At 53.8% G+C, this 19,905-nt stretch overlaps 1 protein-coding gene across 1 annotated transcript; it reads left to right on the forward strand.

The window, feature by feature from the left end:
* Nucleotides 1-15,916: 15,916 nt before the first annotated feature.
* Nucleotides 15,917-19,680, forward strand: LOC139676599 (zinc finger protein 180-like). Its single transcript, XM_071565735.1, has 2 exons — nt 15,917-17,920; nt 18,109-19,680. The coding sequence occupies exons 1-2, from the start codon at nt 17,647-17,649 to the stop codon at nt 19,104-19,106; spliced, it is 1,272 nt and encodes a 423-aa protein (XP_071421836.1). The 5' UTR covers nt 15,917-17,646; the 3' UTR covers nt 19,107-19,680.
* The last annotated feature ends 225 nt before the right edge of the window (nt 19,681-19,905 follow it).

Genomic DNA, 19,905 nt, shown 5'->3' on the forward strand with positions numbered 1-19,905 from the left:
GACTGGTTTCAGACTGCTTTGGGGCTGCCCTTATTCCCACACGACCACGAGTGTCCCTCTGGTTTATATTTAAATTTTAATTTGGAGCACTGGAAACTCCTCCTGGCGACAACACAGAGGGAGTCCCAGGGTATTTTCAGGCACCATCAGGGTGGAGAGAGGGACCTGCAGCAGCTCAGCCCCCAAACCCACATCAATCAGCCCCTGCTGGCAGCTCTCCCCTCCTGCCCCTCAGGGATTGCCCCTGCCCAGGAGCTGCTCCCTGCTGGAAATACAGGAGGAATCTGCTCCAACCCTTGCCTGGAGCTGGGCTCTCATGGATTTGGGGGAGTTTTATCGTGGACTCAAGGGGGGTCTATCCCTTTTGGATGCCTCACCTTGTCCCTGCAGCAGCCACACCACGATGCCCACCAGGACCAGTGTCCCAACCCCTGCAGCTCCCAGCAGAGCCCAGAACCAGTGAGGACCTGCAATTGGACCAGACTGAGAGTGAGGGAGGAAGCAGCTCTTCTTCTTCTGTGCTCCCTGCTCTGCTTTTAATGCTCTGCCTCAGCTGCAGGTCCCTCACATGCCTCTGCTCAGTGAGGAAACCTCACAAGGCTCCCAGAGGAGCCCAGAAAACCCACAAGGTGCCTCTTTGTTCCCTTGTCCCAGCAAAGCTGCAGAGCCTCAGAGCTCAGTCCCTCCCTCTCCTGTCTAGAGCTGCACCCAGAGGTGTCCTGAGGAGGGGGAGACCTCCAAGCCAAGCCCTGGGGATGTTTGGAGTGATCCCAGAGGGGGCTGCAGGGCCCCCCCAGCCCTGCTGAGCAGGTGAAACCCTGCATGATGTCCGTGGGCACTGTCTGTATTTTCCATCCTTCCCAAGGAAATGGGGTGAGAAGAACAAAACCTGCTGGTGCCAACACTGTGCCCCAGGCTGGGGGTGGGCAGCAAACCCTCTGGAGGGCAAAGCATTGGGGTTTGGCCACCAGCAGCTCAGGAAAAGACACACAAGGTCCTTTTCTTCCCCAGGATTTCCTGCAGGGAAGGGATCCAGCCCCATCAGGGACATTGGCCCCTCCAAACCCATCCCCCCCAAGCAGAGCCCCCCTGGGATGGGGCAGAGGGGCCGAGGGACGTCACTCACCGGGACCCCTCCAGGGCACAGCAGGGCTGGCACAGATGGTGGTCAGTGCCCTGTCCCTGCCCCCGGGACATTGGGATCCGGGATAACGGGGGGGTTTGGCCCCTCTGGAGCAGGAGCAGAGCCCGGCAGGGGAGTGGGCTCGTGTCCCTCCAGGCTCTGAGTCGCTGTCCGTGTGTCACCGCGGCCGCAGGAGCCACAAAGAGCCACTGCCGAGGGTGAAGCTGCTCCGGGGGGTGTGAAGGGGCTGTGGGGGGACAGAGGAAGGTGCTGAAAGGACTCCTGGAGGTACAGCCCCCACCTCCTCCTCCTCCACCACCACCTTCTCCACCACGACCTCCTCCTCCTCCTCTTCCTCATTAACCTCCACTTCTTCCACTTCTTCCTCTTCTTCCTCCTCCCTTTCCCTGCCATGCAAAGATATAGATATTTTGATGTGAATATAAAATGTATTATGTATTATTTATATTATTCTATCATTATTGTACTTACTAAAATATTGATATAAGAATATTAATAAAATATTCATTTAAATAGCAGTTTAATTATAATTTTATTATATTTTCATTTAAAAATATAATTTATTTATTTTTATATTTAATATATTTATATATAAGAAAATATTTAAATACTATTTGGATCGATTTTTTTTAATTATACTCTCATTGCATATTTTATATTTTATTTATTTATTTTCTTTTTTATATATATATTTTAATATAGCTTTATATATTTTATATGCATATATATTTATTTATTTATTTAGGTAATTTATTTTTACGCACTTATTCATTAAATCTTAATTTATTTTTCCCACTTATTAAATCTATTGTTAAATAACTTTTTCATTATTAAATTGGTTTTGATTGAGTATTATTCCACTGTGCCCTGTGACCCCAACACACCAAATAACCAACCCCACTGAGCCCTGTGCCCCCCGCCCTTGGTCTGCAGAGCGTTGCCAGAGGAACAGAAACCTTTGCACAGACCCCCAAAAACTCAGGGAGAGGGATCAGGGCACAAAATGGGGCTGAAATGAAGCAAAGCTGCTTTTTATCCCAACAGGCCTTGGACAGCTGGGCTGGCTCCCCTGGGGCTTCCTGGGGCTGCTTTTGGCCACCAGGGAAGGGGCTTGGAGGCAAAACTCTTCCAATTCCAAAGGTTTTCCAGCTGTCTCTGTTCCTTCCCTGCTCTTTTCAAGCCCAGATCTCATTTTAGAGGCCACCAAACCCAACTCTCCCCATGAGTCTGGAAACCTCAATATGGGGATGGAGAAGCAAATGGACCCCAAAGGTAACAGACCCAAAAGTCCTCCCAGAGCCTGAAATAATCATTTTTCTGCCCAAATACACTCCCTGTGATATTTCCTGGCTGGAGAAGGTCCATCCCCAGGATGCCTCAGATTGGCACAAACTGTTTCCCCGGCCATGATGAGTCCTGAGAGCGACACTGACCTCAGACACCCTCTCACATCGTGACTGAGGCCAGTCTGGCCCCAGGAAATGGCACCAGCCAGGCCTTTTATCTGTTTTCAAAAAACATATTTGTACTTTCTGCAGCCTCCCCTGTGCCTGGGGAAATGGGGCTGAGCACAGCCAGGGCAAGGGGCTCACCAGGAGTGTAGAAACACCTGTGGGGTCAATGGTTGGGCCAAACAGGGAGAAAAGAGGTGGAAATTCATTAAAATTATTCAAAAGCCTTTAATTGAGGTTCTTGATGTGAGGTTGAACCATGTCAGGGGCTGGAGCTGTGCAGCCACGGCAGGTGAGCAGGAGACAGAGGCTATTGGGTGTTTCTTCCTCAAAACATGGGCTGGGAGGGACTTGAAATGGCTTTTGCTGTGGGTTTTGACCCAATCTTTGGCCTCTTTGATCCCGTGACAGGAGTTTTGACCTGGATCACAGGGATGGCCCCACTCCCACTGAGAAGGGGTCAGTCTGGTGTTTAAATTTTACTTGATCTTTATTTTGAATTTTCTTCTCCCCTCCCCCACGTGTCATTTTCCACCCCTCCCCCAAAACTCCCATTTTCTCCAGATTTGAGACCCTTGGACCATTTTATGGAACAAACACCAATTCTCAGCCTTATCCATTCCTTTTTCTTCATGTTTTTGGGTGTTAATCCCAGTTTAGGGCCAGTCCCAGAACCCACAGCACCATCTTTTTATAGAGGTAAAGAGACTTTTATTTTTTCCTCATGTATCCAAAACCTGAAGAAAAAAAAAAGGAAAAGGGAAAAAAAGAAAAATTAGGAATTTCTTCCAGTATCAGGGAACAGAATAAAAGAGGATAAGCCCGAAATCCCAGCAGGAAAAACTCTGCCATTACTTTTATTTTTTTTTAGTAGTTTTTTATTTCTTTTTATTATGTTTTTATTTTCATATTTTATTTTAGTTTTTACTCTTCTGATTTTGTTCTTTTTTCATTTTCAGGGTTTTTTTCCATATTTTCAAGTTTATTCTTATTTTCCTTCTACTCACAGTCACTTTTATACCCTTACAGAAGATGCTGTGCTGACCTGCCCTTCCCACAGCCTTTCTTTGGTGCTGTCAGGCCACGGATTACAAGAAAAACCTTAAAAACAATTTAAAATAAATGAGGCTTTGTGGTAAAACCCTGCAGTGGGTGACTTAGTTACAAGGACACTTATTTTTGAGGCGTTTACATTAAGGAAATGAACAAAAGGGATGGAGGGAACCGCGCTGGGTCCTCGTGGCCGCTCTGGGGTCACCTCGGGGACCCTCCGAGCAGAGCAACCCCCTCCTGCACCCCCAAATCCACATTTTTGGATAATCTGCCCTCCCCAGCTGAGGAGAAAAGCTGGAAAAGTTGGGAAAAGGGCTGAAAAGCAGATGGAGTTGGAGGGTGGAGCTGCAGGAAAATTCCCCAGAAAAAAACCAATAAGAATAAATCAAAATAATTATTAATTCTTTGAATACTTCCTGTTTTGGTTTTGTGGGACATCGGGGCCAGGAGGAGTCAGAAGAGGGGGGGTTGAGAGAGAACATTTAACTGGGGAGAAGGGTTCAATTATGAGGAGAAAATTTAATTGACTGGATTTTAATAGGGGGAGATTTTTTTAATTGGGAAGGGAATTTAATTGGGACAGAAAACTCTAAGGAGGGGAGAAAGCTTTACTCGTAGAAAGATGATTTTAACTGGGGGGAGAGAAGTATGATTGGAGAGAAACCTTTAATTAGGGGAAGGAATTTTAATTTTCAGTTAATTTTAATTAGCAGGAAACTTTATTTGGGGAAGCAGATTTTAAAGGAGGAGAAAAGTTTGAGGGAGAAAACTTTAATTATGGAACAAAAATTTCAATTGGAGACAGAAAATTTAATGAGGAAGTTTGATCATCAGAAAAAACTTTAATAACGGGGAAGGGTGTGTGGTAAATTTGGTTGTTCAGTGGAAATTTTACCCGTTTACTCTCCCTCGAATCCCGCTCGTAGAGACACAGGAGCCTCTGTGGAGTTCAGACGGCCGGTCCTTCGGGCGGCTCTTAGGGTGTCACGGGCGGCACAAACTCCTTGTCGCAGATGTTTTATTCTGTATATTTTTTCTGTATATTTTATTCTATTTTCAGCTCGTAGGTCCTGCTGTGCAGATCCTTCAGTGACACGGGGCAGTGGAGACTCCCTGGTGCGGTTCTTTTGTTGTATTTTATTCTGTGTATCATATTCCGTTCACGCTTCCCATCCCTCGGTGCCGCCCTTCTGTCCCCGCCCAGTGATGCGGCTTTTTCGGAGACACCGAACACCGTCCGACCTCCACGGTGCCACCCCCGCCGCTCCCTCGGGGCAGCTCTTTTTAGATACGGAGCGGAGACCGCTCGCCGCAGGTTTTTATTCCGTTTATTTTATTGTCTCTAATTGCTTGTATTCACAGCTCGCCTGTCCCGCTGTGCAGCTCCTTCAGTGACACGGGACGGCCGGGACCCCTCCGTGCCGGTCACCAGCCCCTCACACTCCCCGCTCCCTCGGGGCAGCTCTTTTAGATCCGGGGCGGCGGGGCCCCCCTAGCGCGGCTTTTTATTCTATTGATTTTATTCTCTGTGCTTAATTCCAGTCACCCCTCGCCCTCCCCTCGGTGCAGCCCTTTGACAACACCCGAGAGCAGGTCCCTCGGGGCAGCTCTTTCGGTGACTCGGGAAGGCTCTTTTAGTGTATTTTATTCTACTCCCTGTATTTTATTCCGTTCCATTTTATTCCCGCTCCCCACTCAGGGCGACTATTTCACCGCCGCTCCTCTCGCCGTGCAGTTCTTTTAGTTATCGGGCGGCGGAGACTCCCCCGGTGCTGCTCTTTTGTTTTAGTTTGTTTTATCCTCTGCATTTTATTCTATTCAGACCTGGCCCCCATCTCCGATGACTCCCGACAGGGCCCGTCCCGCGGGGCGGCTCGTCAGTGCCGGCCGGGACCCCTCAGTGCCGATCTCTGTTCCATTCCCTTCATTCTCTGATTTGTATTCGCACTTCGCTCGTCCCGCGGGGCGGTTCATTCAGAGATGTGGGCTGGCGAGGACCCCTCATTGTAGCTTTTTGCTCTATTTTATTCCGTTGTCTGTAGTTTATTCCCGCCTGTCCCTCGGGCAGCTCTTCCAGACGCGGGCGGCGCAGACCCCCCGGGGCGGCTCTTTGATTGTATTTTCCGCTGCTCTCTGTATTTCATTCCATCCCCACCCGCCCGTCCCGCGGGGCGGCTCATTCAGTGCAACGGCCCGGCGGGGACCCCTCGGGGCGGCTCCCCCAGGGCCCTTCTCCTTCTCCTCCTTGTTCCCTCCGGGATTCCCCGCCCGCCCCCGCCCGGCTCCCCCTTTCGCCCTCCCCGGCACGACCCGGCGGTGCCGCTGCCAGAGCCGGAGCGGCTGCGACGCGACTTCCCCGCGCCACAGGGCCCGACTGGAGCTGGGGTCACCTCAGTTCTCTTTGGTTTGTTCTTTCCAAACTGGACAAAAAACACTTTTGGTGTTTTCTGCCACAAATCTGTCCCCTCCTCCGCTCGGCCAAAGGGATTTGGGGCTGTTTTCCCTTTTTTGGGGTAAATAAAACTAATGCCCTGAGTCCTGGCAGGACGCAGCAGCCCTGCAGCCTGTGGAACCCGTGCTGACCTGTGCCTGGCAGTGGAACAAAGCAGGTCAGGGATCAATTTATGAGTGGTTAATTAGCCAAATAAATTGCTCCTAATTAGGGACAGGAGAAAGGAGGCCCCAGGCCTTCTACTGACCCGGTGTCGCCCAACCAGGTATGAGCCCCACAACACTGTATTTGTGTTTATTTCTAAATAGATCTGGCATTTCATTAATAATTCTTGATATTTTATTCCTCTTTTAATGACATATTTTTGATTCTCTTAGAGGTCAGTATCGACATCATCTTGGTCTTTCATTTTCCCCATTTTTGGGAAGCAAGGAGGGGTTTTTCACTCTCAGTCTCTCGTGCTGCAGCTCCTTGTCCCTGGCCCCGGTTTTCCTCCCTGTGCAGACAAACCCCAGACCGGCCCCTCGGTGCCCTCCCCGGGCCGTCAGGGCGAGTCCCCCCCTGCACTGTGGGGCTGTGACGGGGCAGGGAGCTCGGGCCCCGCTGCCAGTTCCCCCCAGCCCGGGCCAGCGCGGGGTCAGCGGGGCTTTGGCTCCCTGTGCCCTTCCCCGTGTCACAGCCCCGTGTCCCCAGGCCGGGTCCGTGTCCCCATCCTGTGCCCCCTCCCGGCTGTGCCGGCACATGGAGGACCAGGACCACTCCAGGGTCTGAGCCCGACAGGGCAGGTGGGGGCTGCGAGGAGCTCCCCGTGCCCCCGGGGTGCAGGGACTGGGGCTCGTGTCTGCTGGGACCCCCAGACTGGTGGGGGAGAGAAACTCGAGGGGGTGCTGGTGGGGGTGGAGTGATGCCACCCCTCGGGTCCCCAAGAGCTGCAAACTGAGGCCCAGACTGAGGGAGAAGGAGCTGGGGGGGGGGCTTTTCTAGAGGCTTTCATTGGCTGCTGTCCCACCCCCCATGCTGGGACCCCCGAAGGAGGGAGAAGAAATTTTTTTGGGCACACGCATCAACTCCTGCTCCTGTTCAGGGGGGCTGCAGGGACTTGGGGGGGGTCACCCCAGGGTGCTTTGCCCCAGGACACCCTGCCTCGGGCTCTGGGGGTGGGGGGTGATGGATGCCTTGAGTGCCCCCTGTTTTCTGTGCCCTTGCTTCAAATTCCAGGACCCGGGGGATCCTCACCGCAGCCCCCTCCCCCCTCCCCTGTCCCCTCAGGGCCCTGATGGCCACCCTGGCACTGTCCCTCGTGCTGGGCGGGGAGTTGCTCCCAGGGGCTTTTGGGGGATGGTGGCCCTTTGCCCCCATCCCTGATGTCCCTGACGGGGCTCGGCCTTCCCCCCTGCAGTGTCCTGGTGGGTGGCACAGAGGGCACAGCCGGCTTGTCCCAGTCTGAATAGCATCTCCGGGAGCTGCGCAGGATCCTGTGCCCCCGGCCAGGTCACCCACCCCCCCACCCCCCCGGGGTCCCCTCAAGGCAGGGACAGGGTGTGACAGCCCGGGGAGAGCTCAGGGTCACATGGAGCCCAAAGAAAATGGGACAGACACTCAGGGGGGATGTGAGAGCCAAAGGGGGTGGATGTGGGAGCTGAGAAAGGGGATGCGGGAGGTAAGAGGTTGCAGGAGTTGGGTGGGAATGTGGCAGCTGGTGTCCCCATCCCTGTCCAACAATCACCTGCACAAATGAACGAGACCCTTTCCTGGCTCTGCTCTCTGGTGGCCTCAAGCACCTGAGGAACAGGGAGCAAAATCCCCTGACACCCTCCCACGTCCCTTCCCGGAAGTTTTTTTCCCCCCCCACCCCCATGGGGTGTGTCCCAGAGCTGCTTCCAGGGCTGCTGCAGCAGCACCTTTGGGGGGTCAGGGTTAGGGGTCCCTGAGAGCCCTGGATGCAGCCCCAGGTGAGCAAAGCCCCCCTGAGCACAGCCAGGGCTGTCCCCGCCCTGCTGCAGGGACAGACCCCGGGCCCCAGCACCACCTCTGCCCTCCCCAGCTCTGCCCCTCCTGCCCCTCTGTAGCGGGTAAACAAGTCAAAAATATGTTTCTCCATTGTTTTCTGCCTCTCAATACATTCTGCAAACATTGCCATGTCAGCTTTAGTGGAAAAGCTTTCTCAAGGAAATACTTCCTGCCAGAAAATCCTGCTTTTGTGATCAGTTTCCCACATCTGGACCTGACTACGTGCCAAAAAACATGTGTAGAGATTAAGAAAGCATTATAAAAACCTGAAGATGAATTCAAAGTTGGAGGAACAAGAGACAAGGAGAAACTAGGAAGCCTCGCCTAGTCTTCTTCGGATCTCTCCTCTCAGCTCGTCTTACCTTTCTTCCAACACCACCAGCTGTCATCTGCCTCGAAGGAGAGACTGCTTGTCAGCCTGGAGAGAGGGCATCGGCCTAAGAACGAGACTGCCTGCCAGCTTGACTAGCCTGTGACTGTCTGTGGAGGTATATCCTTTCTCTGAATTTTTCTCTTACAGGCTAAAATAAAGCACCCTCTTTTGCAGCTACTCCAGAAGCCGGTCCGGTCGTGAGGGGAAATAACTGCATTTTGCATTTCAAAGACTCACAATCCTCTTGCAGCCAAGAGATAATATCGTGGCAGAAACAGAGAGAGCATCTGCATCTCCCCCCCCTTCCTCTCAGTTACATGGATAAGGCACTCAAGTAGTTTTTCATGGTGGTATCTTTTCTCTGCTTCTATAAATAATCTTAAGCATTTTTCCTAACTTTTCTTATTTTTCCTCTTTTCCTTTCGCATCTCTCTCGTAATCAATTAATAAAAATCAGTTTTGGTATTTACAGATAACTTGTTTGAGTTTTAATTTTGCTCAAGAGAATGATTCGAATTTGTAGTTCAATCTGCATAAAAACTTAAGCAGATCTGAACGTCACACCCTCCCTCTGCACTGGGCAGAGGGCACAGGAAACATCTGCATCCCCCTCCTGCTTCCCAGCACAGGAACAACTTTGGAGCTGCAGCTGCTGCTCAGCACCCACAGCTGGGGCTGCTTTTCTTTGCCCTCTTGTGCTGGGAGAGAGAAGGAGCCTTTCCCTGGAGCAGAGGCCCTGCCCAGGGCTGGGAAATTGTTCTGTGTGGGGAAGGCCGGGGGGTTCCATCGCCCCTGACCCACTGGGGGCCAGTGGGGGAAGGGCTGGAGGGGCCCATGGGAGGGGTTTGGGAGCTGCTGTGCCCCCACCCAGAGGAATCTTGCCCAGCTGCCAGGCTGTGGCTCCAGGCCTGGCTGGCCCCGGGAGGGGCTGGCACTGCCTCCTGCTCCGGAGCAGCGCTGGGACCCCGGGGCACGTTCATCCCCCCGGGCTCTGCCTTGCCCAGGGTGCCCTGGGTGGGAGCACAGCCGGGCTGGTGCTGAGGGTGTCCCCGGGGCAGGAGCAGCTGGGAGGGTCCCAGCCCCGTGCTCAGCACCCCCCACCCTGGCCTGGTTTAACCCCGGGGGCAGCTGATCCCTCCCAGCTGCTCACACACTCTGCTCCACCCTGGGCTGGGGGACACAATCCAAGGGGGAAATGCCAATCCCCACGGGCTCAGCAGGGACAGTTTAATAAGGAAACCAAACCCAATCACATGATGGAAAAAGCCACAGGGGCTCCATCCCCAGCTCATTTTCCACCCCCAAACTCACATTTTCCCCAGATTTGAGACACTTGGACCATTTCCTGAAACAACCACCAATTCCAGACCTTGTCCCCTCCTTTTTCTTCATGTTTTTGGGTGTTAAGCCCAATTTTGGGCCGGCCCTGGAACCTTCCAGCAGTTCCTGTTTATAGAGGTAGAATGATTTATTTTCTCATGTATCCAAAACCTGGGGGGGAAAAAAATCAGAAAATTTCCGCAGTTTGTTTCAGCATCAAGAAAGAGGATAAAAGAGGATAATCCCAAACCCTCAGGGGAGCAGGGCAAGGACTCCAACCCCTCTCCCTGAGCAGCAGCACCAACAACTGGCTGGGACCCCCATTCCCAGCTCCCTGCCCTGCTGAGGGGGGAGGAGGAGAACTGGGAAGGAGGGAGGGGTGGGGGGAAGGGCTGTGTCGGGTTTAGTTCTCCTTCTCCTTCTCCTGCTCTCATTCCGGCAGTACCAATTTAACTCCCACGCCCACTGGGAGTCTGATTTGCCCGCGCTGGTGCTCGGGGAGGGATCTCTCCCGCTCCCCACGCCAAGTGCCGAGCCCTCCGTTGGATTTTCCCTGCCCTGCCCGCTGGCAGAGGGAGGGAGAGCGGCTTTCGTGGGTGCCGCCCCCAGGCAGGGCCCCCGCGCCCCCCGAGCTGTCCCGCAGCTCCCTCCTCAGCCGGCCCGGATCCATCTGCTGGCAGAGCCCGGGCAGCATCTCGGCGGCTCCGCAGGGCACTCGCAGGGACCCCCGGGCCTCCCCAGTGCCCCCCGCAGCCCCTCCCTCACCATCGGAGCGCCGAGTCCGGCCCCGCCCGCAGCTCCCTCGGCCCTCGACAGCAGCAGCGGAGCCCGCGGGGCCCGACCCAGCGCCAGGCCCGGCCCGGCAGCGGCGGAGCGGGGGCTGTGGCGGGGGGAGCGCCCGGGGCACCGCGACGGGACTGACCGATCCTGCCTTACCCGGCCCTGTCTGGCCCTGCCCGGCCCTGCCCGGGCTCTTCTGCCGATCGGGGCGGGCGGGGAAGTTCCGCCCGGGAAACGATGGGCGGGCCCAGCGGGGCGGGGCTGGAAGAAAGCGCCGAACGCCCATTGGCTTCTGTGCCTGTCACTCTTCCATCCCGAACGCCCATTGGTTATTTCCGCCTTCACGGCTCGCATTTCCCGCGCGTTGCCATGACAACCGCGGAGTGGGCGGGGCCGGAGGGAAGCGGTGTCAGCGCCTGCGCAGTGACGGGCCAAGATCCGGATGTGGCGGGGGAGGAGACCACGCGGTTTTTTCCTTTCCTGTCCTGGAGCTTTCCCCGTTCTCTTCCCGGAGCTTTCCCTGGAGCGCTCCCCGTTCCCCTCCCCGGAGCTCTTCCCGGTCCCTCCCGCAGCTCCTTCTCGGGACCCCCCGCGCCGTGTGGGCCGTGACGGAGAACGTGGAACAGCCGGGTAAGCCCCTCCCGCCCCGCCGGGACTGCCCTCAGGTCCCTCCCACCAACCCCCCACCCCCCAAAGCACCCTCAGATCCCGACCACCCCCCCCACCTGGGACCCCCAAAACTCCCCCAGGATGCCCCAAATCCCCTTCTGGACCGGCCAGAGCCCCTCAAAACTCCCCAGGTTCCCCCTCCCCCCCTAACCCCAAGACTCTCCCAGAGGCCCCCAAAACACCCCAGAACTTCCTAAAACACCCCAGAGAACCCCCAGAGACCCCCAAAACACCGCACAGACCCCCCCAAACCATTTCCAACCCCCAAATGCCCTGCCTGGTTAGGGGGGAGGGGTCACACCCTGCAGTTCTGCAGTTTTTGTGCACCTTTTGCAGAGTCAGAGCCGAGACTTTGGAGAGTCAGAGGTTTGATTTGGAAATCTTGTAAATCCTTCAGTGCTTGGAAAGAGGAAAACGTGCCAATAACCTGGGCCAGGGGAAGGGGTCCCTGCCCACGGCAGGGCTTGGAAAGGGATGAGCTTTAAGGGCCCTTCCCACCCAAACAATCCTGGGATCCTTTGAGTTGAGCTTGAAGAATTAGTTAAACACCCAACTCCTCCTCTGGCCTTGGATCCAGCTCAAACCCCCTGCCAGTTTAGGGCTGGGGTAGGGCTGGATTTAGGTCTGGGTTTAGGGTTGGTTTTAGAGCTAATTTAGAGCTGGTTTTGGGCTCTTTTAGGGCTCACTTATTTCTCATTGAGGGCTCCTTTAAGGGCTGGTTTAGGGCTGGTTTTAGTACATTTGAAGAGCTGGTTTAGTGCTGGTTTTAAGTGTAGTTTTAGGTCTGTTTTTCAATATCTGTAGAAATACCAAATTATTTTTCAAGTGCTCTCAGCACTCAAAAAGTCAATTTGACACATGAATTTATCAGAATTATTATATTCTTTATTATAGTATTTGACAATATTATTATAATTATATCTTATTAGAACTGCTCCAGTCCCTCACCCCAGTTGAAAGCACTGAAAAGTGTGGCATTAAAAACTGCCCCTCCTCATTTTGGGGTGGTGTCTCAGACCTGTGATGTGCCAATGGAAAAGGATAATTGAGGGACCGAGTTCAACAGTTTTACTTCTGTGTGACAGGAAGAAAACTCAAAAATATGTGTGTTCTGTCTCAGGCAGCTCCAACCATGAGAAGGTCCAGGGTGTAAATATTAATTAGGATTAATCAATTCTCAATCTGCACACCCAATTTCACTCTCCTCACAACCAGGAGAGAAAACCTCAGTGGGTAAAAGCTGATGCCTGAACTGCAATTTTAGACTTGAAGTCTGAGAAGTTCTTTCTGTCCCAGGGAAATGTGACCAGCTGAGGGTGTGGATGTCACTGGCTGCTCCAAGTTATTCCCCCAGTCCCACATCAACATTGAAAAGAATTAAATTTAAAAAGTTCATTACAATCCAGGTCACGACAGGTCCCAACAAAACTTCCCCAGGCAAAGCTTTTGGATTCTAAAAGCTGGTAGAAAATGGGAGATTTATGTTGCATGATTGGCAAGTCCCTGTGTTGGTTTCCTGGGCCAAGCTGGGACTTTCTGCTCCTCTGGTGCTGCTCTGCCCTCAGCCCTGGGCTTGGGGACCAAAGCAATGAAGTCCCGAGGGAGGTCAGACTGGTGAGCTGAGGGACTGCAGATGGTGCTGAGACTTGTCCCAGAGATCTCAGGGAGAGTTAAGGGATATTTATCTCCCAGATAAATTTGGGGCACCACATTTGTTGTTAAATATCAGTGTCACTGTTTTCAATGCCTGCATAAATACCAACTTATTGTTCAAAAATAGTCAATTTGATGCATTAATTTATCTGTATTATTTTTATGATCTATTATAGCATTTTACAATGTTACAGTAATTATATGTTATTATAACTTCCAAATCAGCATTTGTAACCCACAACATCCAGAATTTGCACTGAGAAAAACTACTATTTCTTTCTTTCTATTTTCTTTTCCAGATCTCTAAGTACTTTTTATTCAGGATATTCAATTACTATTTTCTTTCCCCACCAGACTTTCAATATTTTAATTTCTAAATCACTTCCTTTGTTTTATCCACTGCTTTTGTCACCCCTACATGTTTCAGAACATTCTTTTCTTTATTTGCTAATTCTTTGGAGATGCAAGTAAAGCCCAGTGCAATTTTCAGTCAGTTCAAGGCCTTCTAAACTGTATAATAACAGCTACTCTGAGGGAATTGCCTTTAAAATTGTGCATTTTTTTCTGGAAAATTAGTTCATTGTTAATTACCTTCAAGGTTCCTTGACCAGTTGTTCAGGGAGGGTTCATGGGGTTTCCAGGCTGAAACCAGACAATGTGTGAAATTCAAGCTGGAAACTTCTCAGTGTACACAAAATGTTTCTCCTTCAAGGCCCAAGTCCCAGTTTCAAGCTCTTCTTTTCTATCACTTGGCAGGTGGCAAGGCCAGTCATGGACCAAAAATAATGGCATCTCATCCCACCCGAATGCACAGGGGTCCTGCTGTCCAGGCTCCCCCTTCTCCAGGCCCCCCTTTCAGAGTCCTGGGGCTCCCCCTTTTCCACACTGCCCCCTCTCCAGGCTGCCGGGGGTCCCCCAGCTCAGCTATGGCCCCTCTCTGCTCCCCATCTCTAGAAGTCACCAGGCATGTGGTGTCCATGAAAAGCTCCAAAATACTGAGAGTCGGGCAAAAATCCCTCACAAATATCAAAACTGCAAAACATCAAGATTCAGCCAAAACCCACTCCAAAATATGGAGATAAAACCAAAACATCCCTCCCAGAAGTTCTCTTTCTTTGGTCTTTCCACTTTAGGGTTCTGTTTTGGCTGCTGGTGGACCCAAGTGTATTAGGACGGGCCTGTTCTTTCGGGCCTGGCGGGTAGACCTGTTCTCTCTCTCAGCTGGGCGGACAGACCTGTTCTCTTTGTTTGGTACACCCCAGTCCAGCAGGTGCTCCCAGTCTGGCGGACAGACCTGGTCTCTCTGTTGGGTACAGCAGAGTCTGGCTGGTACGCCTCGTCCTTCGGGTAGACCTGTTCTCTCTTTTAGTCCTTTGGGTAGACCTGTTCTGTCAGCACGTCGTGGAGACCTCGCCGAGTCCGGAGGGTGGAGCTGCTCTCTCAGCTCGGCGGGTAGACCTGCTCTCTGCGTTGGGTGCACCTTTTCCCATCCACCGGGACTGCTCTCCTTGTCCAGCGGGTAGACCTGTTCTCTCTCAGTCCGTCGGGCATACTGGTTCTCGCCATCCCTTGAGTAGACCTGTTCTCTTTTAGCCCGTTCCAGACCTGTTCTCACCCAGTCCAGCGGGTAGACCTGTTCCCTCATAGTCCTGTGACCACGTGGGTAAACCTGTTCAGTCTGGCGGGTAGACCTGTTCTCTCTCACACTGATGCCCACACCCTCTCCCAAACCAGCTGTGGCTGCCCCACCGGGGCCTGCCCTGCCATTGGGATGGGTGGGGCTGACCCAGGAACACCCCTGGGACAAGGGGAGGTGACACCCATGCTCCTCCTTTTCCTCCTTTGTCCGGCGCTCCAGCTGCACGTGAGGAGCTCTCTGGTGAGCGGGAGAACAGGCTGGGAAGGAGAAAGGGCCCCCCAAACTGCACAGTGCCCCCGCTGCCCCCCCAGGGGCCGTAAGGGCTGTGCCATGGAACGCGAGAGCCGGGATGGGCCCGGCCAAAGCCCCCAAGGGCACCAGGATGTGCCGCTCCTTGGAGCCCGCGCTGGGGCTGCCGCGGGGCGGGGCCGGAGCTGCACACGGGGACGGCAAAGGGCCCCGACAAAGTGCTGCGGGACCCCCGAGCCGAGCCCCGAATAGCCTGGGGGGGCTCTGGGGGACTGGGTTGTGATCGGGGGGATGGTTGGGGCTTGAGGGACCCCAAAACTGAGCCACCAATGCACCTTGGGGGCTATTGGGGGTCCCCGGGCGGTGTTTTTGGGGGTGCCGGTGTCGGTTCCCAGCAGAGCCCCTTGGTGGGTGGGGGGGATGCGGGGACCCCCCTTGGGGGGGTTCAGTTCCTGAGTCAGGCCCTTCTTTGACAGGCTGGGGAGGGGGGACCCCCAATACACATGGGACCCCCAACAGCCCGGACAGGGGAGACTCCCCAAACCCCAAAGTGGGGAGACCAGAGAGGGGGACCTTCTGGCAAGGTTTTTTGGGGGCTGAATCTTGGTGTTTTGGGTTGAATCTTAGGGGTGCAGGGGTGACACAGTGCTGGGGGAAAAAAGTTTCCAGGGGATCACAGGGGCAAGAAAGGAGGGGGTGAAGGGGCTTGAATAAGCAGGATGGGAGGTCCAGGGTGACCTTGTGCTTAGAAAATGGGGGTCCAGGGGTCACCGATGTCAGGAAAGGGGGGTCATGACGTAGGGAGACCCAGAATGGCCAGAAAAATGGGTTCAAGATGTCCCCAAGTGTTCAGAAAAGGGGTGCCTGATGTCTGGGAAATGCAGGAGTGGGGGTCTTGGGGGTCCCAGAGTCAAGGAAAAGTGGGGTGTGGGGGATGTAAGAGGAGGGTTGGCCAGAAAAGGGGGTGCAGGGGGATATTGATGCAGGATAAGGGGGTGCAGGGGCATCCCAGTGCCTGGAAATGAGGGCTGAGGAGGGTCCCAAAGTGAAGAAAAGGCAGGACTTGGGGTTGAGGAGAGGTGGTTGGGGGGTGCAGGGGGTCTTTGTGCCCAGAAAAGGGGAGTCCAGGGGGTGCCAGGGTAAAGGACTGTGGGAGAGGTTGGATGGGTGGGAAAGGTGAGGCAGGGGAGTCCTGGAGTCAAAGAAAGGGAGTGTGGGGTGAGGTGAGCTGGGATGGCTGGGAGTGGGGGCCTGAGTGTCCCTGGAGTCAAAGAAAAGGGGAATCCAGTGACTGGTAAAGGCAAGATGGGCAGGAAAGGGGGGGCAGGAGGATCCTGGAGTCAAAGAAAGGGTGATCTGGGGCCTGGAAAACTGGGAATTGCTGGGCAGGGGGTTCCCAGAGCCCAGGAAATGGAGGTGCAGGAGGATCCTAAAGGTAATAGGGAAGGGAAGGAGAAAACAATGGGATGGGGCTCCAAAGTGCCAATTTCCATGGGCAGAAAGGTGGGGAGAGGGCAGGGAGGTGTCCCCAGGGAAAGGGATCCCAGAGCAGATCTGGTGTTCAGGGCCAGAGCAGGAAGTGGCAACAAGGATTTTGTGAAGGCAGAGCAGTGGGAGGGGCGTTGTCCTCCCCCTGCTGCCCATTCTGTGCTTCCCAGAGCCCAGTCACTCCCAGTATGTGCCCAGTCACCTCCAGGATGAGCCCACTTACTCCCAGTATGAGCCCAGCTGTTCCCACTGTATCTCACATGCCCACAACATGGTCCCAATTGGCCCCAGTAATAGTGCCAGTCAGTCCCAGTGTGATCCCAGTTTCTCCCAGGAGGGTCCTAGTCACTCCCTGATTGCCCCAGTTTAGACCCAGTAACTACCAGTCAATCCCAGTCCCCCCCAGTATGGTTATAGACACTCCCACTATGTACCCCAATATAGGCCCAGTTGTTCTTTCTACGATTCCAGTTGCCCCAGTTGTGGTCTTAGTACATGGCCCCCAGTGAGTCCCAGTTCCTTCTCTGTTGCCCCCAGCATTATTCCAGTTGCTCATAGCCCCTTCCAGTCACTCTCAGTGCTGTCCCAGTAACCTCCAGCATATTCTCACTTGCTCCCAGTATATCCCAGTTCCCCCCAACCCGGTCTCATCTCAGTCACTCACAGTATGATCCCAATCCCCTTCACTGTGATCCCGGTCTGCCCCAGCGTTGGCCCAGCTCCCCTTGGTGTTCTCCCAGTCTTATCCCAGTTGCCTCCAACATGGTTCCACTTGCTCCCATATTAGCCCAGTATGATGCCATTAGCTCCCAGGGTGCCCCCAGTTTTTTTCCAGTCACTCCCAGATATTCCCAGTATGATTCCAGTCACTCCTAGTATGATCCTATACGACCCCAGTCTGCATCCAGTATCTCCCAACATTAACCCAGTTGCCCCCCACATGCTCCCAGTTGCTTCCTTTTACTCCCACTATGGTTCCAGTCAGTCCCAGTATGTCCCAGTTGCCACCAGCATGCTCCCAGTCACTTGCAGTATGACCCCAGTCACCTCCAACATGATGCCATTTGCGCCCAGTATCTCCCAGTCACCCCCAGCACGGTCCTGGCTGCTCTCAGTGTGATCCCAGTATGATGCCTGTTGCCCCCGGCATGGTTCCAGTTTCTCCCTAGTCCTCCCAGTTTTATCCCACTCAGTTGCCCCAGTACATTCCTAGTATGATCCCAGTCTGTCCCACCATGGTCTCAGTCATGTCCAGTAGCCACCAGTATAGATCCAGTCACTCGCTCCCAGTTGCCCCCAGTATGGTCCTAGTTTCCTGCCAGTGTAGTCCCACTTGCTCCCACTGTGGTCCCAGTCAGCCCCAGTATGGTTCCAGACATTCCCCAGATGATCCCAGGCACTTCCAGTGTCTCCCAGTATAATCACGGGTTGCTTTGGGTTGAATTTTGGTGTTTTGGAGGTTTTTATGGACACAAGATGCCTGGTGACTTTAGAGATGGACTTGGGCAAGAGGATCCCCCAAGCCAAGGCACTCACACCTTGTTTTTCCCCCCACACCAGGATTTCTCCTTCCCAGACATTGACCAGATGGAGGAAGAGGCTGCGAGGAAGAGGAAAATGCCCCAGGACCCCCAGGCAGGTGAGGAGGAAGTCAGTGCCCCTTTGCCCCCCCCTTGTGCTGCATCTTCAAGCCCAGCATGGCCCCGGCTGCAGGACAACCCCGCTGCCGACGCCATCCTGCCGGGGCCGGGTTTGGGGGGATGTCCTTGGCCTTCCCTGTGGGCCGGAGGCAAATGCCCTGCCTGTCCTTGTTCCTTCCTGCCCCAGGCCCCGAGCTGAGCATGGAGGACAATTCCCCCCAGCAGAACCTGCTGGCAGAGCCTGTTTTGAACAGCTCCAGGGTGCAGGAAGTGAGTGGGGAGGAAAATCCATGGAGATGCCCCAGGAGGAGAAGCTCCAAACCCAGCCCAATGTGCTGTGAGGAGGAACATCCAAGCCTGTTCTTGGAAGGCGGCCAGAGCTTGAGCCAGAGCTCTGACCTGATGGTGCAGCAGCAGCTTCAGACCAGAGAGAAGCACTACAAGTGTTTGGAATGTGGGAAGGGATTCAGCCAGAGCTCCCACCTGATCTGCCACCAGCACATCCACACTGGGGAACGGCCCTATACCTGCAGGGAATGTGGGAAGAGCTTCAGATGCAGCTCCAGCCTGATCAGCCACCAGAAGATCCACACTGGGGAGAAGCCCTACGAGTGTTCCGAGTGTGGGAAGAGGTTCCAGACCAACTCATATCTCCTGGTGCATCAGCGCACACACACCGGGGAGAGGCCCTACTGCTGCACCGACTGCGGGAAGAGATTCAACCACAAATCCAACCTCGTCAGCCACCGGCGCATCCACACTGGGGAGAGGCCCTACGAGTGTTCCAAGTGCGGGAAGAAGTTTCCCACCAGCTCCAATCTGCTCCTGCATCAGCGCACACACACAGACGAGAGGCCCTTCTGCTGCACCGACTGCGGGGAGAGATTCAAATACAACTCCCACCTCGTTGCCCACCAGCTCATCCACACCGGGGAACGTCCCTACGAGTGTTCCGAGTGTGGGAAGAGGTTTCACAGCAGCTCATATCTCCTGGTGCATCAGCGCACACACACCGGGGAGAGGCCCTTCCGCTGCACCGACTGCGGGAAGAGCTTCAGACACAACTTCCACCTCGTCAGGCACCGGCGCATCCACACTGGGGAGAGGCTGTGCAATTGTGAGGAGTGTAGGAAGAGCTTCACTGACAGCTCTGCCTTGACCCAACAGCAACGGGCCCACCAGTAAGGGAAGCCCCACGAGTGCTCTGACTGGGGGAAGAGCTTCATCTGCTGCTCCATCTCTATCACCCCTTGGAGGATCCACATTGGGAGCAGAGCTCCTGACCCACATTCCCAGTGATCCACATTGGGAACACACCTGGCTGGTGGTCTCCACATCCTCCTGGTTCTCCGTGGGCACTTGGATTAACACAGGGGGAGGAACATCCATAGTGTCATGGGTTTAGTTAGGCCCAGATTTGGGCTTTGGTTTTTGAGCAAGGCTTGGCCAATCAGCTGACTCCAACTGGGTCAGACCAGCTGACTTCTACTGGGCGAAGATATTCCATTCCATATTCTGACATCATCTCAGATAGAAAAAGAGAGGGAGGAGGGATTTTCCTTCTTCTTCCTGCTGGCTGAGCAAGGAGTTGGGTGGCAGCTCAGAGCTCCTGGGGAGAGACCAAGACCCTCTGGCAGTTCTTTGTCTTTACTGGGGAAGTAGAAATTTATTTTGTTTGTTCTTGCTATCTTTTATTCTAGTTTGTAGTTTGTATTTTATTTGGTTTCTACTTTATTTTTTGTTTAATACACCATATCCTACTGAACCATGGTCTGTGCCTTTTTCTTGGGGGGTGGGGGGGAAGGGGGAGGGAAGAAGGGGGCACTTTGCTTCCGAAGTGATTAATTAGCATTTTGGGTATGGGGACACAGAGTGAAGTGGGAAATTCATTGGGAAGAGGAGATTTGCTGACTTTTGATCCTAAAAATCTCACCTGCTCCATACAGTTGGTTCTTCTGGTGTCCTAAAGCAATCCTGAATGGTG

The sequence above is a fragment of the Pithys albifrons genome, chromosome 10 (assembly GCF_047495875.1).
Source record: "Pithys albifrons albifrons isolate INPA30051 chromosome 10, PitAlb_v1, whole genome shotgun sequence".
NCBI lineage: Eukaryota > Metazoa > Chordata > Aves > Passeriformes > Thamnophilidae > Pithys > Pithys albifrons.